Source organism: Plecotus auritus (genome assembly GCF_963455305.1).
Source record: "Plecotus auritus genome assembly, chromosome: 1".
Taxonomy (NCBI): Eukaryota; Metazoa; Chordata; class Mammalia; order Chiroptera; family Vespertilionidae; genus Plecotus; species Plecotus auritus.
The window spans coordinates 56,413,859-56,438,912 of NC_137770.1; the positions used below are offsets into that span (position 1 = coordinate 56,413,859).

General features: G+C 40.1%; 1 protein-coding gene across 1 annotated transcript in view; it reads left to right on the plus strand.

Annotated features, from left to right (window-relative positions):
• ADAM10 (ADAM metallopeptidase domain 10) overlaps positions 1–25,054 on the plus strand; it is a 186,661-nt gene that overhangs the window by 97,884 nt on the left and 63,723 nt on the right. The window contains exons 6-8 of the mRNA XM_080675408.1: positions 6,087–6,239; positions 12,002–12,094; positions 16,689–16,872. Of these exons, the coding sequence (XP_080531534.1) occupies positions 6,087–6,239; positions 12,002–12,094; positions 16,689–16,872 (430 nt within the window). The remainder of the gene's footprint in view (positions 1–6,086; positions 6,240–12,001; positions 12,095–16,688; positions 16,873–25,054) is intronic.

A 25,054-nucleotide genomic window follows, 5' to 3' on the forward strand; every position in this document is an offset into this window, starting at 1 on the left:
ATTCATTGAAAAACTATGTGTTGATCTGTCATATTGTCAGAGACTGCTGGTTCTAGGCATATGTGGAGATTAAGACCAAAAACTTATCCTCAAAAAGTTTATAATTTGCTTGGAGAGATAGAGAAACAGTTGAGGGTAAGGGATAGAAGAGGGTTAAGTATAGAATGATGCTCTATACGTAGGAGGGATTGTTAATCTAAACTGAGAAGTAATTGAGGACAGTAGTCATAAACTAAAAGAATAAGTAAGAGTTAGGTTGGGCATGAATAGATGGAAAGGCAGTATACAGGCATACCTTGTTTTATTGCACTTCACAGATGTTGTTTTTTACCAAATGAAGGCAAGACTCTCCACCAACAAAAAGATTACGACTCGCTTTATTGCTGTACTCACTTTATTGATGGTGGTCTGGATCCGAACCTGTAATATCTCTGAGGTATGCTTATATTACCTCAGAGATATTAGAGATATTAAAGGCCAGAGAGATAGTAAGCCTGGTAAATAATTTTTAACCCTAGGGTGAGGTGTAAGATTAGAGACTAGGAGACTCATTAGAAGTTATTGCAGTTATTCAGTAGAAAAGTGATTTGTACTAAGGTATCAGCAGTGTGGAGAGGACAAGACTACAGATTGCTAGATATAGCAGAGTTTAACAGTGGCTAGATATAAAGTTAACATACAAAAATAGGTCACATTTCTCTTTTTTTTGTTGTTTGTTTTTTAAATATATTTTTATTGACTTCAGAGAGGAAGGGAGAGGGAGAGAGACAATTATTGATTGGCTGCCTCCTGCACACCCCCTACTAGGGATTGAGCCCACAACCGGGGCATGTGCCTTTGACCAGAATCGAACCTGGGACCCTTCAGTCTGCAGGCCGACACTCTATCCACTGAGCCAGACCACCTAGGGCTAGGTCATATTTCTTTATATCCAGTAATAGACTATCAGAAATGTAACAAAAGAGAAGACATTGTTAATAGTATCAAGAATATCATGTATTGAAGAATAAATGTAACAAAGAATTATAAGACCTAATTAAGGAAAATTATGAAACTAAATAAGATGTGTTAAGAAGATTACTTTTATTTATTTTTAAATATATTCTTTTTTTATTTTTAAATATATTCTTATGGAGGAAGGGAGAGAGAGATAGAAGCATCAATGATGAGAGAATCATTGATTGGCTGCCTCCTGCACGTCCCCACTGGGGATTGAACCCTCAACCTGGGCATGTGCATTGACCAGGAATGGAATCATGTGCTTCTCTGAGACACTGTGGCCAAGCAAGAAGATTAATTTTAAATAAATGGAGAGACACACCTTGTTAATGGAAAATAACCTATCATAAAAATATTAATTTTTCCATGTTGATTAATAGGTTAAATATAGTTTTGATACAAATTACAAAAGGGTTATTCACAGCACTTAGATGGGTCTAAAATGTTATACAGAAAAGTAAGCACTAAGAAGAAGTAGGGCCAATCTAAAGGTGATGAGCAGGCGAGAGGGATTTGCCCTAGAAGGGATTAAAATTTATTATACTAATTGAGAGTGTGATCTTAACATAGAGATGAAAACAATACAGATATGAAACTTTGTTATGTGGTAGAGTTAGAATCTCAAATCGGTGAGGAAAAGTAAAGATGGTTGAATAAATGGAACCAGAAATAAGTGTTTAACCATTTAGAAAAAGATGAAGTTGGATCTCTATCTCTTACCATATTTAAAACAAAACAAAACTTAGGATAGATTAAAGTATTAAATGTCTAAAATGAAAACATTGAAACTCTTAGTAAAAATATTAAGTAAAGATTTCTCTTTCCAGCTGTGATTGAATAATGGGTATCCACATAGCTTTCTTGTAGAAAACAACATGAAAACTAAACAAAATATATGAAACAGTTGTTTTCAAACATTGGAAGCAGGCAGTACAGGATGCGATGTTGAGAGGGAAAAATAAATATCTCTGTGATTTTCCTGACTTCATGACTGGAGGCAAAACTTCAGGTGTGGCACAGGGAAGGGGATCTCAAGAAGAGCAAAAAGTACACAGCAATCTTACTGAGTTGAAGAGACAGGTCAAAGTTCAAGAAGGCAGCGTTTGACAGGAGATAGCTACACGGAGAAAAAGCACCAGTTATCTGCATAAGTGTTTCCTTTAGTTTTAGATGAATACTAAGCTATACATGCATAGGGTGAAATTCTATGAGGAAACTACCAGAGAAAGAAAAACTACTGTGGAATCAATGTACTATTAGAAATTATACTTTGTAGAGATCCCAAGCCATATTAAGAGGAAGGCTAATTTCACCCTTGAGTTAAAGGCTACTGGAGACCTGCCCTAACTAAGCGGAAAAACCAAACTCCAAAAAGATCAAGTTGACTTTCAGGTAAATTAACTGTCTGTCAGAACAAAGTTCAATAATACTTGTTAAAAGAGTACATAGCCCTGGCCAGTTATGCACATTGGTTAGAGTGCTGACCCAAGCACTGAAGGATTGTGGATTTGATTCCTGGTCAAGGACATGTACCTAGGTTGTGGGTTTGATCCCTGGCCCGGTTGGGACATGTACAGGAGGCAATCGATCGATGTGTCTTTCACATCAATGTTTCTCTCTCTCTTTTCTCCTCCCTGCCTCCTTTCTACTTTCTCTAAAAATCAATGGGAAAAAAATATTTTAGGGTGAGGATTAGCAATGAAAAAAAGAGTACACAGAATGTAGATACTCAATAATGTAACATTAACAGTATCCAGCATTCACAAAATATTACTAGATGACAAAAAGTTGAAAAATGTGATCTATAATCAGGATAAAAACCACGCAGATAAAAACAGAACCAGAAATTTCAGGCATTAGCACAGAAGGACTTAAGATAATGGTTATAAATACATTCAAAGGATAACAGAAAAATATGAAAACAAAGAGGAGATAATAGAAATTATAATAAAGAACTAAATGTAATTTGTAGAACTGAAAAGTACATTTTCTTAATTGAAATTTAATGGATAGGCTTAAGAGCAAATTATTTACTACAGAAGGCAACATGGGCAAATAAAGGACAGTAAAAAATAGAAACTAGCCGAAACCGGTTTGGCTCAGTGGATAGAGCGTCGGCCTGTGGACTGAAGGGTTCGATTCCGGTCAAGGGCATGTACCTTGGTTGCGGGCACATCCCAAGTGGGAGGTGTGCAGGAGGCAGCTGATCGATGTTTCTCTCTCATCGATGTTTCTAGCTCTCTATCCCTCTCCCTTCCTCTCTGTAAAATATCAATAAAATCTATTAAAAAAAATAGAAACTATTCAGATCTAAGCACAAAGAGAAAATAATTGGAGTCTTGGGACAGCGGATATAGGAAAAATATTTGAAATGTCTCCAAATATTTAATGTCTCCAAAATTTATGGCCCAAGAATTTCAATGAAACCCAGGTAGGATAAACACAAAGAAAACTGAATTAGTAGGACATACTACAGTCAAATTATTGGAAACCACTGAAAGTGAGAAAACCATAAATAAAAGCATCTAGAGAAAAGAAGATACATTTATATCCAGGGGAACAATTGTAAGAATAACTTCTGGCTTCTCATTACACAGTGCAAACTGAAGATTACATAATGACATCTTCAAAGTGTGCTGGGAAAAAAACTACCAAACTAGGATTCTATATTTTGTGAAAATAATTTTCAAAAATGAGGGCAAATTAAAGATCTGTTTTACACAAACAGGCTGAGAGAATTTGTAAGAGATTTACACTGCAAGAATTGTTAAAGGAAGTTCTTCAGGTAGAAAAGGAATAAGAGATAGAAATATAGATCTATGCAAAGAAGTGAAGAGCATAACATTGCAAATATGTAGGTAAATATAAAAGACACTTTTTCTCATTTAAAATTTTATTTAGAAGGAGTGGATAAAGATAATTTATGTAAGTGGAAAAGGGGAAATGCTGGGGTAGCAATACTTACATCTGACAAAATAGACTTTAAAATAAAGGCTATAGTAGGAGACAAAAAAGGACACTACATAATGATAAAGGGAGCAATCTAACAAGAGGATATAACACTTGTTGTAAACATTTATGCACTCAACATAGAAGTACCTAAATATGTAAAGCAAATCTTGATGGACATAAAGGGAGAGATTGACAGTAGGGGATTTTAACACCCCATTGACTGGATATATCTTCCATACAGAAAATCAACAAGGCAATAGTGGCCTTAAATGACACACTAGGTCAGATGAATTTAATTGATATCTTCAGAGCATTTTCCCCCAAAGCAGCAGAATATACATTCTTTTCAAGTGCTCATGGAACATTTTGTAGGATAGATCACATGTTAGGACACAAAACACATTTCAATAAATTTAAGAAAATTGAAGTCTTATCAGGCATCTTCTCTGACCATAATGGTATGAAAATAGAACTTAATAATCACAAGGAAAAAACTGAAAAAACACACAAAGACATGGAGGCTAAATGTTGCTAAACAATGAATGGGTTAACAGTGAGATCAAGGAAGATATCAAAAGTGACCTGAAAACATACAACAACCAAAAATCTATGGGACACAGGATAGCAGTCCTAAGAGGGAAATTCATAGCATTACCAGCCTATCTCAAGAATTTAATTTGAATTCTCTATTACTGTTTCATCAAAATTCATTTAAAATGGTTCTTTTACATGTCAGCAACTGTTTAAGTACTTGGATTCAATTGCAGTGGTAATTCTTTAAACAAATACTACTGATTTGAGCTTTCAGTTTGCCTGCCAAGTGTGTGTTGGGTGAGAACAATATATATATATATATATATATATATATATATATATATGAGCCACCTATATATATAAAAGTCAAGCGACTGGAACAACGGAATGACCAGGATGACTGGTCGCTGTGATGCGCATTGTGGCAGCCAACTGGCCTGATCGGCTCCCTCCCCACCCCCGATTGGGGGAGGGGCCAGTGGCCAACCTCCCATGTCCCCTCCTCCCTGCTGGCTTGGCCTGATCGGTCCCCATCGGGGCTGGCCGGCAGGACCCCACCCGTGCACGAATTCCTGCACTGGGCCTCTAGTATAAGCAAACAGAGATAAGTGTCTTTTTTCTAGAACTCATGAAGTAATAGGTGTTGGGTGGGGGACAGAAATTAATCAAATAACCATACAATAAATTGTAAGATTACTCTATGTAAGGACATGGGTGCATGGTTTTATGAGGTGGTATAATGGATGAATTGACCTTCGCTAAGTCTGAAAGAAGATGAGGAGAGGTAGCATCAGCATGTGCAAGGACTAGCAGAAGACAGACTGTGTGTTGGAGGATTGGAAAGAGGGCTAGAGTTGGGTAATGCAGTAGGGTGTCTCTGTGAAATAATATGGAATGGGAAGAAACTGGACAGGTAATTAGGGTTTGCAGTACTGATTTGATGGCATATACAGAATTTAGGACTTTATCCTTAAAGCAATGGGAAGTCATTGAAATATATTATAGAGATGAGTAATATTTTCAAGTTTGCATTTTGAAAAGATTACAGTATAGAGAATAGATTAAAGGCTAATAGTGGATGTGGATAGATTACATTGTTCTTATTCTAGTACTCCAGGTAATAAGTGATGGTAGTTTGGACTAATGTGATGGAGACAGGTTTCTTAAGTATTTAGGACACAAATTTGACAGGGGTAGGTAATACATTGGGTTTATAGAGGTGAGGTGGAAGAAGGATATCAAAGTATTATAAACTATAAGACTTACTTTATATTCAAATGACTACATATTAAAAGGTATGTTTTGAAAATGTGTAAAAGTGAAAGAATCTCTTGAATAAGTAATCTCTGCAGTAGATGTTATGAGGCTGAAAGTGATGTTTATGAAGAATTTTTAATGGCATGGGGAAATGCCTATGGTGTTACATAATAAAGCAGGATATGAAATATTTTATAATGTCTACTCTTGTTTATAATATGAAATTTTTTATAATGTCTACTCATAATAAAGCAGAATATGAAATTGTTTATAAAGTGTACTATATAAAATTATATTAATGAAGCATGCTAATGATTAGAAATGACTCTCTTTTTGACATACAGACACCTGAAGAAGAACATGCTGTTAATAATGGTCCAGAACTCTTGAGGAAAAAACGTACAACTTTAGCTGAAAAAAATACTTGTCAGCTTTACATTCAGACTGATCATCTATTCTTTAAATATTATGGTACACGAGAAGCTGTGATTGCTCAGGTACTTATAATTTTCCAACTATTTTAGGAGCTCTTGTATTCTAATAGCTATATTTTCTTCTAAAATTAAAGTTAGCACATATCTCATTTTGGAAAAATAAAAAGTATGTATTTTCAATTATGATATTATGAAATATGTAAGATAACTATACAAATAACTGAAAGACCAGTTAGGATATTTCAGTGTCATTCAAAAGAGAGGTGTAAGAAAATGATTTCATGAAGGACATAACACTGGAGCTTAGCTTTGAAAAGAGGATTGAATTTCATTCGTGGTCTTAATAGAGGGAAAGATAGAGGAATTGTTTCAACAAGTATTTCATTTCTGCTCTGTATACCCATTGTACTTAGCACTTTCTAAGTTACGTTATTATTTGCATTTGTGTCTTAATCCTTTTTAAAGTATAAAGTTTTTAGATATACCCTTCAATATGTTCTCATGTTGAAGGTATCCAGTGAGAGTTTGATGAATGCATTTTGACTTTAAAGATTTGAGACTGAGAGGATGAACGTGCCATTGTATAAATGGTGAATTCATTTTGGTGGTGGTAATGAGCTTAATTTTAGATATGTCTAAAAGCCAGGTGGTAATTCCATTAGGATATTAAAAATTTGATACTGGAACTTGGGAGAGGTTTGAGCTTTTTGCATGGAATTTCTTGGTATAAAAGAGATACAGGCGATACATTAAAAGCAGAGAGAATGAAAGGGAGAGAATGAAATCAATAGGGAAGAAACTGGGAAAGAAAATCTGTATATAGTGAATAGAATGAGGAAGAGAAGCAATGGGCTAAAACATAACATAAAGAGGTAGTATTTTTTTAAAAATAAATCTTTATTGTTCAGATTATTACAGGTGTTCCTCTTTTTTTCCCCCCATAGGTCCCCTCCACCTGATCCCCCACCCGACCCCATGCCTTTACCCCCCCCGCCACTATCTTCATCCATAGGTATAAGATTTTTGTCCAATCTCTTCCCGCACCCCTCATACCCCCTTCCCCCTGAGAATTATCAGTCCACTCCTTTTCTATGTCCCTGATTCTATTATATTCACAAGTCCACTCTGTTCTTCAGATTTTTTATTCACTTGATTTTTAGATTCACTTGTTGGTAGGTATGTATTTGATGTCATTTTGTTGTTCATAATTTTTATCTTTACCTTTTTCTTCTTCTTCCTCTTCTTAAGGAATAACCTTCAGCATTTCATGTAATCCTGGTTTGGTGGTGATGAACTCCTTTAGCTTTTTCTTGTCTGTGTAGCTCTTTATCTGACTTTCAACTCTGAATGATAGCTTTGCTGGGTAGAGTAATCTTGGTTGTAGGTTCTTGCTGTTCATCACTTTGAATATTTCTTGCCACTCCCGTTTGGCCTGCATAGTTTCTGCCGAAAAATCAGCTGACAGTCGTACTCCCTTGTAGGTAACTAACCGTTTTTCTCTTGCTGCTTTCAAGATTCTCTCTTTGTGTTTTGCCCTTGGCATTTTAATTATGATGTGTCTTGGTGTAGTCCTCTTTGGATTCCTCTTGTACGGAGTTCTGTGCACTTCCTGAACTTGTAAGTCTATTTCTTTCACCAGGTAGGGAAAGTTTTCTGTCATTATTTCTTCTAATAGGTTTTCAATATTTTGCTCTCTGTCTTCTTCTGGCACCCCAAAAATTCTGATGTTGGTATGCTTAAAGTTGTCCCAGAGTCTCCTTACATTATCTTCATATTTTTGGGTTCTTTTTTCTTTTTGTTTTTCTGGTTGGGTGTTTTTTGTTTCCTCATATTTCAGATCTTTGGTTTGATTCTTGGGGTTCTTTGATCTACAGTTGAGTTTCTGTATATTCTTTATTTCAGACAGTGTATGCTTAATTTCTGACTGGTCCTTTTCCATTTTTTTGGCATTCTCATTAAGGTCCTTGAAGGTCTCACTAAGCTCCTCGGAGGTCTCATCAAGTTTCTCGGCGGTTTTTAGAAGATTCTTGAGTAACCTTATAAATGTGGTTCTGAACTCTATGTCGTCCAGTAGTTTGCTTTCCTCCATTTTTTTCATTCGTGACATGTTTTTTTGTCTCCGCATTTTGTTGCTTCCCTGTGTTGATGGAGTGGCTTTGTGTGGTAGGTGACCTATAGGGGCCAGTAGCTCAGCCTCCCCAATCGCCTGAGGTGGACGCTCTTGGTACAGCCCTTTGTGGGCTGAGTGTAAAGTCTTGGTGTAGTTAAGCCTTGATTGTTGTTGGTACACTGGGAGGAATTGACCTCCAGGCCAATTGGCTGTGAGGACCCGCTGTGTCTATAATGGAAGAACTGCTGCGCTGGACACACGCTTATGGTGCAGGACTTGTTTCTGTGGGGCTTTGGTGCTCACTGAGTCTGCCTCTTGAATGTGTCACTTATGCATGTGAGGAGTTGAAATCTGGTATCTCACACTGACCTCTAGGTACACTGGCTTCTGGATCTCTAATGGGGTGCGGGTCAGCTACTGTCTGAGGACACCCAGCAGGCGCTACAGCGAGAACTACAGTTTTCTCCTCTTTGCTTGGGGTTTTGAGGTTTTGGAACTGTCTGACCCGGGCTGCAAGTTTGCTAGGTTAAGCTGCGATAGGGCAGGCCATTCATATGCTAAAGCCGCTGCGTGGAGCTTGGGTGGGTTTGTAGGTTGTGTGGGGCAGGGTCTCAGGGCGTCACTAGGCTAGGGCGTGACAAACAGTGATGGCTGCCAGTTAGCTGGCTCTGCATCTCCAACCTCGTCCCCACGTCTCGCGCCCCAGCACAGTAAACAATTATTCCTGCGCGTAGCCCTGCAAGCAAGCCATCCTCACTTTCTGACCCGATGGCAGACAGTCCAGTTTCTCCCCGTAGGAGTTTGGGTCCCCCGTGTCTCCCCAGAAACGAGTTCAGAGTAATCGGGAGCTTGTCTCCCTTCGGGTTGAAAAAAGCAGCGCTTTCAGTCGTCCATCGCCAGCCCGATTCACGCACCTCTGTACCTCAGCTTTTCAGCGCTTGTGCACGTCTCATTGCTGTTTTCTCTTTCCTTCTGGTTGTAGAACTTCCATTCAGCCAGCTTTCCCGTGGTTCTGGGTGATAGACATTTTGTCTTGTAGTTGTAGTTTTCAAATTGTTGTGTGAGGCAGCAGTTTAGGTGTTTACCTACGCCCCATCTTGGATTCTCTCTAAAGAGGTAGTATTAAATAATTACCCAAGTTAGAAACAAAGTTTCAAAGCAAAATGCACAGACAATAGTGTTATCTTACAGAGATATCAAAGAGAATGGTTAAATGTGTTAGATGGCAGGAATTCTCAATGTACACATATATCAAGATATTTAAATATCTTACAGTTTTATTTAATTATACCTCAGTAATGGTGGAAAAAAGTATAATTACTTTTTTATTTTTTATTTATTTATTTTTTAAATTACTTTTTTATGAAGATGGTATATAGATGTTTGAGCTGAGCTGAGTCTGAAGGATGATACCCTAGGTATAAGAGAACAGGTGCAAAAGGTAGTTGATTTTCAGTTACTAGAGATTATTGATGAGCTTTAGGCAAGTTCTCAATGGAATTGTGAAGGTGAAAACATTGCAAATCAGTAAGGAATGGTTTGGCAGTGAGATTCTAAGAAATGTGAAAAATAGAAAAAATATGGTGGCCTACAATAATATAAAATATTTGGGAGTGAAAGGGAAGTAGGGATTACAAGAGAAGTTGGTTGGAAGATAAATAAATCCCAGATACCAGGGCCTCTGCTTGGGTCGCTGGGGGGCGTGGCCGGCCTGCAAACCACCACAGGCCCCTTGCCCAGGCCGCCCCACGCCCCAAGGGAACCCCCACCCTGATCCAGGACACCCTTCAAGGCAAACCAGCTGGCCCCCACCCGTGCACCAGGCCTCTATCCTTTCTAATAAAAGAGTAATATGCAGATTGACCATCACTCCAACACACAAGATGGCTGCCCCCATGTGGTCAAAGATCCTGCCCCTATGTTGACACAAGATGGCCACCACAAGATGGCCAGCAGGGGAGGGCAGTTGGGAGGGACCAGGCCTGCAAGGGAGGGCAGTTGGGGGCGATCAAGCCTGCAGGGGAGTGCAGTTAGGGGTGACCAGGCCGGCAGAGGAAGAAAGTTGGGGCGACTGGGCCTGCAGGGAAGGGCAGTTGGGGGAGACCCAGGCCTACAGGGGAGAGCAGGTTGGGAGGACCAGGCCTGCAGCTGCAGGGGAGGGCAGTTAGGGGTGACCAGGCCTGCAGGGGAGGGCAGTTAGTATCTGGGCAAACAGGCTGGCAGGGGAGCAGTTAGGCATCCATCAGTCTGGCAGGGGAGTGGTTAGGGGGTGATCAGGCTGGCAGGCAGAAGCAGTTAGGGGCAATCAGGAAGGCAGGCAGGCGAGCAGTTGGGAGCCAGCAGTCCTGGATTGTGAGAAGGATGTCCGACTTCCGGGATCGGGCCTAAACGGGCAGCCGGACATCCCTCGAGGGGTCCCAGATTGGAAAGGGTGCAGACTGGGCAGAGGGACACACACCCCATCCTCCCCCCCCCCCCCCCGTGCATGAATTTCATGCACCGGGCCTCTAGTGAAATATAATAACCTGAAGAGAAATGTTTGAACCACCACCGTTGAGAATGGAATAGACTCAGAAGATTGCTAGGCCAAACTGAGATTAGACAGCATGACTTTTTAATGTAATCTGTCAGCATTGTTACGATTTTCTTTATCAATGTTTGGCTACTTAAGCTACTTTTGAAATCATCATTGTTAATGCTTCTTCTTGACTATTGTATGTTTATATAATTTATTTGAAAATAGTATATATACAGGGTGTCCCAAAAATGTATTACATACTTTTAATAATTATAAAGGCAGTGTTTTAAAAAATATTTTATTTTCAAAATGTAATAGAATCTACAGACATTGTATGTATACATTTTTTGGGGACACCCTATAGATGTATATACAATATTACATATATGTAATATTTTACATTAATGGTAGCAAGTGCTTTTTGTAAATGAAGATAGAAAGGTTGTGTACAGAGTGGTTTAGAAGCCAGAGAGTTTAGTTGATAGGTAGGTAAACAGAGAATTATTTTGTATTCTGTTATTATGTTAATCTCTTCCTAGAATTTAGCAAAATCTGAACATTTTATTTGTATTTTTATTATTCCCCTCCATCACCCTGGCAAATAAATTTCTGTAAATTTATAGAGACCTTTTCTATTTTGTTTGCCATTATATCCCTAGCACCTAAAACAAGTGTCTAGTATATAGTAAATGGTCAACAAAACAAAAAATGAAAATAAATTTTAAAAAAGTGTGGAGGAAAAAAGCCCAAACTTATAGAAAAAACAACCCAAACTGTACTAGTGCAGCAATAGAAAGACCAAAATCAGAGAATGACTGAGTGTCCTGATATTACCAGTGAAGTTCTCAGAGATGTTTGAGCTGAGCTGAATCTGAAGGATGATACCCTAGGCATTAGAGAACAGCATGTGAAAAGGCGTAAAGGTGTCATATTATAGGATGGATTGAGGAAACAAAGTTTTATATAGCTGAGAAGAGTGCAGTTTTGGTTGGGACTAGAACCTGGAAAAGCACAGAATCTTCCCTTTTAGCTCCAGCTCACTAATCTGTTTCATTCTTTCATCTGGTATTTGGTGTAGACATTTTAAAATTTGAATGTGGTGGAACATGAATAATTCTTGATTTGGGTGATGGAAATTCAGTCTTTTTCACATTTTAACATTGTGTCTAAAATGTTTTTCTTTTTTTCAATCCGTAGATATCCAGTCATGTTAAAGCGATTGATACAATTTATCAGACCACAGACTTCTCTGGAATTCGTAACATCAGTTTCATGGTGAAACGAATAAGAGTAAGGAGTTTTATTTATTGATTTTTAATTTTTTTTTTTTTGAGTAAGGAGTTTTAATAGTTAAGTATGTTAAAAAAAAAAAAAGAAGAAACAACAGGACCATGTTTACATAAAGAAAAAGGCTTGCTTTTTTTTTTTTTTTTTTAAATATATTTTATTGATTTTTCACAGAGAGGAAGGGAGAGGGACAGAGAGCCAGAAACATCGATGAGAGAGCAACATCGATCAGCTGCCTCCTGCACACCCCCCACTGGGGACATGCCCGCAACCAAGGTACATGCCCTTGACCAGAATCGAACCCGGGACCCTTCAGTCCGCAGGCCGACGCTCTATCCACTGAGCCAAACCGGTTTCGGCAAGGCTTGCTTTTTTATGCATGCAATAGTTTACATTATATTTACTGATGCAGTTTATCTTTACTCTTGGCTTTTATACACACACATACATATGTGCACACACAGAATGAATACCTGGGTTTATGATTTAAGAATAAAATCTGGCCCTAACCGGTTTGGCTCAGTGGATAGAGTATCAGCCTGCGGACTGAAAGGTCCCAGGTTCGATTCTGGTCAAGGGCATGTACCTTGGTTGCGGGCACATCCCCAGTGGGGGGCATGCAGGAGGCAGCTGATCGATGTTTCTCTCTCACTGATGTTTCTAACTCTCTGTTTCTCTCCCTTCCCCTCTGTAAAAAATCAATAAAGTACATTAAAAAAAAAAAAAAAAAGAATGAAATCCAGCCTAGCTGGCGTGGCTTAGGGGTTGAACCTTGATGTCTGAACCAGGAGGTCACAGTTCGATTCCCAGTCAGGGTACATGCCTGTGTTGCAGGCTCGATTTCCAGTGTGGGGTATGCAGGAGGCAGCCAGTCAGTGATTCTCTCTCATTGTTGATATTTCTATATCTCTCTCTCCCTTCCTGAAATCAATAAAAATATATTTTAAAAAAGAATGAAATCTATAGGACTTTAATCTGGGCTGCAAAATGGATATGGCAGTACTATTTTCTATCTGATTAACATTCTAGTTAGAAAGCCCTAACATCTCAATAACTATAGATACTGTACTTGTCATTCTCACCGTGGTATTATTTCCCAGTTTTTTAAGATTTGCCTTGTGCAGTGTATTTTAGTGTGTTCCAGCAGAGGAAGGATAGATACAGTGGTTACATAAATTTGGAAGTTGGAAAAATAATACTGTATACCATCTTCTTAAAAAAATTTGCAGTGTATACTAAAATATCTCAGGTTTTGAGAAGTCCTTCAGGAAAGAAACCCATATTTTTCTAAACAAATATGACCATTAAAACTTTTTTTGTATTAACATCAACTAAGACTCCGAAGAACTACAGACACATTTTGAGAAATGCTGACCCAGAGCCACTAATTATTAATTGTAATCTTATAAATTACAAATAAGTAAATAATGCATTACTAAAAAAATTAGGCTAATTGTTTCAAAAAATTTCTGCATATAAATTCTTTCATTGTGTATAGCTTTTAAGAATCTTAATTTGTAAACTAGATAAATAATGTGAGGGTTTAAAAAATCATCTTATAAAAGTATTTGCCATAAGGTTTCTTGTGCTCTTATTTTTCTTGAAATATGATTGACTAGATTATAATTTAGTTATATCTATAATAATGAAAGCATAATATGTTAATTAGACCAGATGTACTTCCAGATGTCCTTCCTTTCAGACAAAGCTACAGTGGGCAGGGGCCGAGGCAAAGGCAGCAGAGACCCCCTGACTGCAGTGGTGGTGGGCGGCAGCCGGGGCCAAGGCCCTTGCACAGATATCCTATACTAGAGGCCTGGTGCATGAAAATTCATGCACTGGAGAGGGGGTTCCTCAGCCCAGATTGCCCCCTCTCACAGTCCGGGAGCCCTCAGGGGCAGGAGGCGACACAGCAATCAGGGGAAGGTAACGCCCCCATCACAATTCTGCTGCTGCCACTGCCAGCAGCGCAGGCCTCGGCTGGCCCTGGTTACCTGAGCCTTGGGTGGCCCTGGGCGGCTGGGCAGCTGCCATCCGAGGCTTGCCTGCACCTCGGGCGTCGGCTGGACAGCCACCATCCGAGGCTTGCCTGCGCCTCGGGCCGGCCCTGGGCGGATGGGGGGCTGAGGAGATTGGGGGACTCCAGAGGCAGGTGTGCGGAGCGGCCAGGCCACCCTGGCGGGGCTGAGGGGACTGGGCGCTGCCATCTTTGAGGGTGTGGCAGTCAATTAGCATATTTCCTCCTTATTGACTGTGGGTGCCGCCATCTTTGTGAGGGCGTGATGATCAATTAGCATATCCCCTCTTTATTAGGTAGGACAATAAAAGGATAATATGCAAATAGACCAAATGGAAGAACAACGGAACAACCAATCAAAGCTTAATATGCTAATGATATGCTAAGGCTGCTCAACCACTTGCTATGACATGTACTGACCACTAGGGGATAGATGCTCTGACTGGTAGGTTAGCTTGCTGCTGGGGTCTGGCCGATCGGGACTGAGCGAGATTGGCCAGACACGCACGCCCTGGAGCCCTCCGTGTTCCCTCCCCAGCCCGATCATGCACTGGTGGGGTCCCTCAGCCTGGCCTGCACCCTCTCTCAATCCGGGACCCCTTGGGGGATGTCGGAGAGCCAGTTTCAGCCTGATCCCGCAGGCCACTCCCCTTAGGTGGGCGCCAGATGCAGGGCTCATGGCTGGCTAGCACTGCAGTGGCAGCGCAAGCTTCTGATTGGGCACGAACCTGCGGCAGACACAGCGTGGGGCTGGGATGAGCGGGAGTGGAAGGTAGGAGCTGCAGGCGGTGTTGGACTGTGGGTTTTGGCCTGATCCCTGCAGGCCACCCAGAGGGACCCCACCCATGCACGAATTCGTGCACCGGCCCTTGTATATATATCATGCTTTTTTTTGGATTTTTTGTATATGTGTGTTAGATGACTGTAACTGATTTTTTTTTTTTTGTTTTGTTAATTGTTAATGGATAATCAGATGTTCTGAAATCTGTCCTTAGGCAATTACCATTCTGTTTCTAAGCCCCTTGGTTTTACTGAAAGGTGTCGATCCTAAAAAGACCAGTAATTCTTATTTTATTAACTGTTATATCCTTCCCTTACTATTGACATTTTCGATAGATTGACGTTTACCTTCTAAAAAATGTTTACTATCATACTTACCCTTTTTACTCTCTAGCAACAATATTATATGTAATTCTCTGACTTATTTGAAGAAAGCCAGATTGTTCTAGGACTTCAAAGGACAGATAGGGGCCTCTGAAATTAAGCAGAGGCTGATAAATGAAAGCTTTTGTTTAGCAGAAGTTTGTTATCAGAATACCATAATTCTTCAGATTGTGAAGGAGGAACTTGCACTGGGAGTTTAATAGCTAGTGTCAAAAGAAACATTCTACCCTGGCCAGTGTGGCTCAGTGGTTGAGCATCGACCTATGAACCAGGAGATCATGATTCAGTTCCAGGTCAGGGCACATGCCTGGTTTGCAGGCTCGATCCCCAGTGTGGGGCAGGAGGCAGCTGATTAATGATTCTGTCTCATCATTGATGTTTCTATCTCTATCTTCCTCTTTGAAATCAATCTTCTATTAATAAGAAAAGCATAGCCAAAACCGGTTTGGCTCAGTGGATAGAGCGTCGGCCTGCGGACTCAAGGGTCCCGGGTTCGATTCCGGTCAAGGGCACGTACATTGGTTGCGGGCACATCCCCAGTGGGAGGTGTGCAGGAGGCAGCTGATCGATGTTTCTCTCTCATCGATGTTTCTAGCTCTCTATCCCTCTCCCTTCCTCTCTGTAAAATATCAATAAAATATATTTAAAAAAAAAAATAAGAAAAGCATAATATGCTAATTAGACTGGATGTCCTTCCAGACGACCTTCCAGATGATGCTGGGGCTGCGAGGTTAGCCCGGGTCCTGGGTGCCTGCCAATGGCTGGAGGGAAGTCCAGGTTCCAGGTGCCAGAGGGAAGCTGGTGCCAGCAGCCGGGGGAAGGAAGGCCTACTCTTGCATGAATTTCATGCATTAGGCCTCTAGTAAAATATATATTTTTTAAAAAGAAAGAAAAATTCTAGGGACTCAGCCTGAAATAATAAGAGAAATGAATTGGCAGTAAAATATATGTATATATATTATTTTTTGCCACACCCAGGAGAAAAAATTGAACTTGTAAGGAGAACCAAGTTTGTTTTATGTTCTAGTAATTAGCTGAAATGCAGGGTTTTATGTTCTCATACTTGTCACCATAGTAGTATATAGGAGATTTTGCACTAAAAGAGACTTGCTACGATGATTAAATTTGAGAAACTGTACTTGATTAGAAGTAAGGACTTGTTTTTCCATCCCAAGTGTTCAACAATCTGGTGAATACTTGCTCAGAAATGTAACACATTCCACCTTGCCTTTCTTTTTTTCTTTTTGGCTTCTGAAATCAGCTCAGGGGTTGGGAGGCAGTGGGTACAACCGTAGAAGACTTAATTGAGGCCTGATTTCCCAGGGGCCCCAAACATATTGTTCAGGCAGATTCTGAAGGAGGTGAATAGAGACTTACACTAAGGCTCCGCTAACATTAATTGTTTTTAAATTTTAGATCAATACAACTGCTGATGAGAAGGACCCCACAAATCCCTTTCGTTTTCCAAATATTGGTGTGGAGAAGTTTCTGGAATTGAATTCTGAGCAGAATCATGATGACTACTGTTTGGCCTATGTCTTCACTGACCGAGATTTTGATGATGGCGTTCTTGGTCTGGCTTGGGTTGGAGCACCTTCAGGTAGTTTATCTATGTCTTGATGTAATACTTGAAACGAAAAGCAATTTTCAGGGCAGACTGAATTTTACACAGTATAAGAGAAAGTGATGCCTGTACAAGATTCATTAGCATGATATATATAAATGGAAAAATAAATGATGCAGCTTTTTTTTATTTTGAAATTAGTACCAATAGGGAGATATCCTGATATTTTGGTACATTCAGTAGCTGAAATAAATAATTTTATGAGAAAAAGTGGTACTAATTTCCAAAATTAAAAGCAAAATATTAAATGTTTTCACAAAATTTAATGTTATTAATTATTTAAAACATGTTTAAAAGAAAGTTTTACAGTTAAAAGGGAAAATCATGCTTTGCTTCTGTTCTATAGAGATTGGAAGGAGAGTAACCCTGGTCAGGTGGAGCAGGTAGAAGGAAAAAAACTGCTTATATTATTATTTTTCTCTATTATTATTATTAAAAAAATTCTTCACCTGAGGATATGTTTATTGATTTTAGAGAGAGGAAGGGGGAGGGGAGAGAGAGAGAGAAACATTGATCAGTTGCCTCCTGTACATGCCCTGACCAGGGATTGGACCCACAACCTAGATATGTGCCCTGACTGGGAATCAAACCCGAAACCTTTGTGGTGCAGGAGACGATGCTCCAACCAACTGAACCACCCAGCTAGGTTTTTTTCTAGTCATTATTATTATTTTAAAAAATATATATTTTTATTGATTTCAGAGAGGAAGGGAGAGGGAGAGAGAGCTAAAAACATGAATGATGAGAGAGAATCATTGATCAGCTGCCTCCTACATACCCCTACTGGGAATAGAGCCCGCAACCTGGGCATGTGCCCTTGGTGGACTCAAACCCAGGACTCTTCAGTCCGCAGGCCGACTCTCTATCCACTGAGCCAAACCAGCTAGGGCTCTAGTCATTATTTTAACAAAAGTGAAGATGTAGGTAAGAGGCCCAGTATCCACAACTCCACTGACCTCACCGTCTGGGCCAGCACTCTGGTGGGGTCTTTGCTTTGGTGATGAAAGCTGCCATCACTGAGAAAACTGGGATCGGATAATCCCCTTCCCATTGCAGTGGGGGTGAGCATCTGTGAGTTACAGTTTAAGAAGTTCAGTAGTCTAGTTTAGAGAAATGTGAATTTATTTATTTATTATTTATTTATTTATTTTAATCCTCACCCAAGAATATTTTTCCATTGATTTTTAGAGAGAGGGAAAGACAGAGAGCAATATTGATGTGAGAGAAAGCCATCAATTGGTTGCCTCTTGCATGGGCCCTCCAGGGCCCGAGCCAGGGAGGAGCCTGCAACCGAGGAATGTGCCCTTGACCGGAATTGAACCTGGGACTCTTCAGTCCACAGGCCAGTGCTCTATGCACTGAGCCAAACCGGCTAGGGCATGAATTTATTAATTGAAAGATCTGTAGAAAGAATCACAGACTCATTGAATATGAATTTTGCCATATATAGTTTGATAACCAGTCTATCATCTTCTGAGCTATATGTACAGCAATTTTTCTGATGCATTATTTTTATCTTTTAAAAAAGAATCAACCTCTGCTTTATCCAGGGTAAGATAGGCTTTTATATTTCTACTAGAGGCCCGGTACATGAAATTTGTATACAGGGGAGCCTGTCCCTCAGCCTGGACTGCATCCTCTCCAATCTAGGACCCCTCGGGAGATGTCTGACTGCCGGTTTAGGCCCGATCCCTGTGGGATGGGGCCTAAACCAGCAATCGGACATCCCTCTCGCAATCTGGGACTGCTGGCTCCTAACTGCTCGCCTGCCTGCCTGCCTGACACCACTAACCACCTCTGCCTGTTGGTCTGATCGCCCCCTAACTGCCCTCCCCTGCTGGCCTGATCGCCCCTAACTGCCCTCCCCTGCCGGCCTGATCGCCCCTAACTGCCTCTGCCTCTGCCTCGGCCCCTGCCACTGTGGCTTTGTCTGGAAGGACATCCAGAAGATGTCCGGTAAAATTATCATATTACCCTTTTATTAGTATAGAAGATTTTTATTAGTTTATTGTATGATTTGTTATACATATTTTAGCATCTTTGGACTATACTTTTACTTTTCTATTTCTTGCTCTATTTTTAATTTTTAAAAAATATGTTTTTATTGATTTTTTTAGAGAGAAAGGGAGAGGGGGAGAGAAACATTGATTGGCTGCCTCCTGTACGCCCCTTACTGGGGATCCAGCCTGCAAGCCCAGCATGTGCCCCAACTAGGAATCAAACTGGAGACCTTTCGGTGCATGGGTTGACTTTCAACCAACTGAGCCACACTGGGCTCTAGTTCTATTTTTTAAGCTAGTAATAAATATCCTCTTAACAATTTCCAAAGCTTCCTTTATTTATTTATCTTGTTGAAAATATTACAAATATCTCCTTCTTTTCCCCTTTGGCCCCCTCCACCCCAAACCCATCCCTCCCAGGCCTTCACCACACTATTATCTGTGTCCATGGGCTATGCATATCCTGTCTAATAAAAGAGTAATATGCAAATTGACTGTCACTCCAGCACACAAGATGGCTGCCCCCATGTGGTCAAAGATGGCTGCCCCGATGAGGACACAAGATGGCCGCCACAAGATGGCCAGCAGGGGATGGCAGTTGTGGGCAATCAGGCCAGCAGGGGAGGGCAGTTGGGAGGGACCAGGCCTGAAAGGGAGGCAGTTGGGGGCGATCAGGTCTGCAGGGGAGGGCAGTTAGGGGTGACTGGGCTGGCAGAGGAGGGCAGTTGGGGGCGACCAGGCCTGCAGGGGAGGACAGTTGGGGGGGATACAGGCCTGCAGGGGAGGGCAGTTGGGGGCAACCAGGCTTGCAGGGGAGGGCAGTTAGGGGTGACCAGGCCTGCAGGGGAGGGCAGTTGGGGGCAACCAGGCTGGCAGGGGAGGGCAGTTAGGGGAAATTTTTGCCAGCAGGGGAGGGCAGTTAGGGGAAATTTTTGCCAGCAGGGAAGGGCAGTTAGGGGTGACCAGGCCTGCAAAAGAGGGCAGTTGGGGGCAACCAGGCCAGCAGGGGAGGGCAGTTATGGGCGACCAGGCTAGCAAGGAAGGGCAGTTAGGGGTGACCGGGCTGGCAGGGGAGGGCAATTAGGGCCAATTGGGCTGGCAGGGGAGCTGTTAGGCGTCAATCAGGCTGGCAGGGGAGTGGTTAGGGGGTGATCAGGCTGGCAAGCAGAAGTGGTTAGGGGCAATCAGGCAGGCAGGCAGGCGAGCGGTTGGGAGCCAGCAGTCCTGGATTGTGAGAGGGATGTCTAACTGCCCGTTTAGGCCCGATCCGGTGGGATCGGGCCTAAACGGGCAGTTGGCCATCCCTTGAGGGGTTCCAGATTGGAGAGGGTGCAGGCTGGGCTGAGGGACACCCCCCCCTCCCCCTGCCATGCATTAATTTTGTGCACCGGGCTTCTAGTATGCATATAAGTTTCCTGGTTAATCTCTCCTCACCAGAGCTTCTTTTTTAAAAAAATTTATTTTCATTGTTGACATTATTGGAGATAGACCTCATTTTCTCTCCCCTTTGCTCCTCTCCACCTAGACCCCATCCTCCCCCTACCTTTGGCCCTAACTACATTATTGTCAATGTCCATGGGTTCTGCATATCTGTTCTCTGGTAATTCTTTTCACCTTCTTTCATCTCGTCCACCCCATACACCCACCTCCCCTCTGACATCTGTCAGAATACCATATATTCATGACTCTGGTTCTGTTTTGTTCATCAGCTTATTTTGTTCATTTGATTCCACACATAAGTGAGATCATATGGTATTTGCTTTCTCTGACTGGTTTATTTCACTTAGCATTATAATCTCCAGGTCCATCCATGCTGTTACACAAGGTAAGCATTTCTTTCTTTTTACAGCTGCATAGTATTCCATTGTGTGAATATACCATAACTTTTTTATCCACTCACCTACCAATGGATATTTGGGCAGTTTCCAAATCTTGGTTATTGTAAACTAGAGGCCCAGTGCATGAATTCGTATACCACTGGGGTCCCTCAGCCTGGCCTGCGGGATTGGGCCAAAACCGGTTCTCTGACATTCCCTGAGGGGACCTGGATTGCGAGAGGGCACAGGCCAGGCTGAGGGACCCCACCGGTGCATGATCGGGTCCTGGGAGGGACTGTGGGAAGACTCCAGGGCGTGTCTGGCCCATCTCGCTCAGTCCCAATCTGCTGGACCCCAGCAGCAAGCTAACCTACTAGTCGGAGCTTCTGCTTCCTGGTGGTCAGCACACGTCATAGTGAGTGTCCTTAGCATATCATTAGCATATTATGCTTTGATTGGTTGAATGGACGACCGGACTCAGCATAGTAGGCTTTTATTATATATGATAACACTGCTATGACCATAGGGGTGCATATATTCCTTCTGATTGGAGTTTCAGGATTCTTAGGATATATTCCCAGAAATGGGATTGCTAGATCAAAAGGCAGTTCCATTTTTTAAACTTTTTGAGGAAACTCCATAATGTTTTCCACAGTGGCTGCACCAGTCTGCATTGCTACCAAGTGTGCACTAGGATTCCCTTTTCTCCACATCCTCACCTGCATTTGTTGTTTGTTGATTTATTGATGGTAGTCATGTAGGTAGGTGTGACATGATATGTTATTGTGGGTTTAATTTGCGTCTTCTTTGACGATTAGTGATGTTGAGCACCTTTTCATGTGTCTTTGGCCGTCTGTGTGTCCTCTTTGGAGAAGATGAGAAAACTTAAGTTCACAGACTGACTAACCCAGTAACATATAGAACCTAGAATCTTGACCTTTGACTCCAGGTTTAGTGCATTTGGTAGTTACTTTGCTAGGTATTGTATACTGTAATATTCTAGCTGTGTCTTTCTAACACATTTCTAAAAAGTTGAAATGTTTCCTGCATCTTGGTAAACTGTTTTATATTGTTAGAATTCATTTTCTTCTTAAGAGAGAGCAGTATAAAATAAATACTACTCTATAATATTTAATATCATTTTGGTTAACTCTTATGTCATGATGGAAAGAGCACTGAATTGGGAGCTGTGAGACTGGGTACTTGTCCATTCTGTTTCTTTGAATTCAGGTAAATCATTTTACTTCAAGTTGTTTATTTTTCACCTTAATATGTTCTATCTTTGCCCTTTTCTTTGAGACTTCATGTTTCTGCCTATACATCTTAGTAATGCTTGCTGTTATCTTGTTGGTTTTTTAAAATAGCATTTCATAGCTGATTTGCTCAACGTATGATCTGTTTCTGTTTCTTAATCTTTTCTCATTTTTATTTGGCCTAATTAATTTTGATTCTGGTGCATATTTAGCTTAACTTCACTTAACCTGTAGATATTTCACTATTCAAATATATGGTAGTGGAAAGGATTTTATTCTGATATTATTATGTTAATTTTCACAGAACAATTACTCAAATTATTAGCTATTTCCCTTCACTGACTGACTCAGTTAAGCTAGGGAAAACAATGAAGGTTGAAACATTTGAATAGTAGGTTTTCGGTCTTCAAGTCTTTTTTACACTAATTTTTATTTGTTTGTATTTAATTTCATACTGTAGTTGGGTGCTGTCTTGGGTTTTATTAATGAGGAAAATAGTACCTTCTGCCTCAACTCTGTAATAAGTAGAAACAGCTAACGAATTGGGCTGACTTGGAGGCTCCAGTTTTAAATTGTACTGTCCTCCTGATCTGTGTGGCTCAGTGCTTAGAACATCAGCCTTTGCACTGAAGAGTCACAGATTTGAATTTTGGTCAAGGACACACCTGAATTGCAGGTTCGATTCCCAGCCCTGGTTGGAACAAATGCTGGAGGCAGCCAATTGATGTGTCTCTCTCACATTGATGTTTTTCTCTCTCTCTCTTCCCCCTCCCCTCACATTCTCTCTCCTCCTCTACCTACTCCTTTTCTCCCTTCCACTCTTTCCAAAAAATCAATGGGAAAAATATCCTCGGGTGAAGATGAACAAAAACATAAAAATTATACTGGGTCTTAAAGAGAGCCCAATAAAGGGAGTCTGGTCTCCAAAACAAAGTCAATCTTGAATATGAATCTGGAAAAATTACTCTGAACTTGATATAAGTACAGTTCTCTGTTAAGCAGGTAGCCTCTTATTTAATTTAGAGACTAAAACATTGGTTCCTTAACAAAGTAAATTATATATATTAAATAATTCCTTTGTTCTACTTTACTTGCTATACTCTTGTAACACACCTTTTGAGGGGCCATTTTTTAGGGGGGCATAATTAAGTACATTCTGCTCATATATTATCCATCTTAATTTTATCAGTAGGTCGCTAAATAACACTAGCTTTGAAGTTCCTCTCATAGTTAATCCTGAACCATTTGGTATTCCTCTGACCATTTGTGAAGAGCATTTAAAAAAAAATTCTTTATTGTTTAAAGTATTACATATAGTATTATATATGTCTTCTTTTTTCCCCATCTACCTCTCCCCAGTCCCCAGCACATGCCCTCACCTCCCCCTAGTGTCTGTGTCCATTGGTTATGCTTATATGCATGCATACAAAACCTTTGGTTGATCTCTAACCCCTCCCCCGCTGTCCTTTGAAGTTTGACGGTCTGTTTGATGCTTCTATGTCTCTGCTCTATTTTTGTTCATCAGTTTATGTTGTTCATTAAATTTGAAGAACATTTTTTGAAACATTTCATTTGGTAGAAATAGTCTCTTCTGTTTTTCTTATTTTAGAAACTTTCATTTAATTTTACATATTAGGATTTGAGGACATACAGAGCTCATCATCGGTTCTCCAGATAACCAACAGCCTATTGAATTCTTAACCTGTTGTTTAAAAGTCTAATTACAAGGCTAGGAGAATTACATCATTAGAATGTTGCAACAGAACACTTAATATTGGCATTTTATTCAGGTCTGGATTGTCCTTTGCAGGATGTTTAACATCTGTGGTCCCTACTCATTACATGTGAGTACTGTCCCCCAGTCATGAAAGACAAAGAAATGCCCTCGGATATTTCTTAATAACCTATCTGGCAGTGGTACTACTGTGTTTCAGAATTACAGCTCAGATCAATATTGTATGGTCAGCATATTACTATTAAGTTTTAGGTACTTAGGCCTGCTCACATCAAAATTGTATTTTTAGAGTCTGTCAAGATATTTTATTACCTTTGTAGTTTTTCTAATTTTATATTTCACTCTTCTCATTGTTATTCACAATTGTGTTTTTCAATGATGACACACATAGTAAAATCTTAAATTTATAATATAAAGCAATTGCTCAACTTCAGTTATGGTTTATTTATAAGTATATATGATATCTTACCAATAATTGAGTTTCTGGCATATCAAAACTAGTTACAGTATTAAAAAATTAAACTATAACTTATAAAATTAGATATAGTATTTTATTTCCTTCTGTATAATTGAGTTATTCTAACATATTCTATTAGTCCGTAACAAATATTAACTTTTCCTATAATTAATAGACCAAAAGCAGTTGTTTAAAACATTAAATAAGATATGAAGTACAAAGGCTATATTTCAGAAAAGTACACTCATGTATATGTCTGAACTTCTCTTATACTAGATCTTAAAAATACAGAAAAGTATATTACCAGAGTTTTTAATATATGCTCTCTACTTTTTTTAACTGATAAATTTGCAGTGTGGAGTCTTCTATGCTTAATTCAAGTTTGACAGTACTACATTGGACCAATTTGCAAATGACAAATCTTCGCTAAGGCAGGATATTAATTTACTATTTGTTCAAAACTATAACATGTATACTATTATTATTATTATATACAGAGTGCTGATTCCTATCTTTTCTACTTTCTAGAAATAGTGATATAGTCCTTAGGACTCATCTCCAAAAGTAGAGGTATCTTAAGAAAATACATTAATTATTCAGTATTCATTAGCTGTTTCCTTTTTTATTTAGTTTTCTGTGTAGAAAAGGTAGTAAGTAAGTTTTGACTATCATAAAGATTCTCAATCCCTTGCTGGTTAAAATCTGCGTGTGCCCCAGTCTTTCAGTTTATTTTTCTGTTAAGCACATTATCATCTCAGCTTCCTACATTGTATCATAACGGTAATTCAAATTTATGTTTTGCTGCCATATACTTTCTAATTTTAAAAGGAACAAGACAGCAGTTGTATCATGCCATTCTTGCAGATCTACTTTTCATTGCTTTTTATTATATGCTT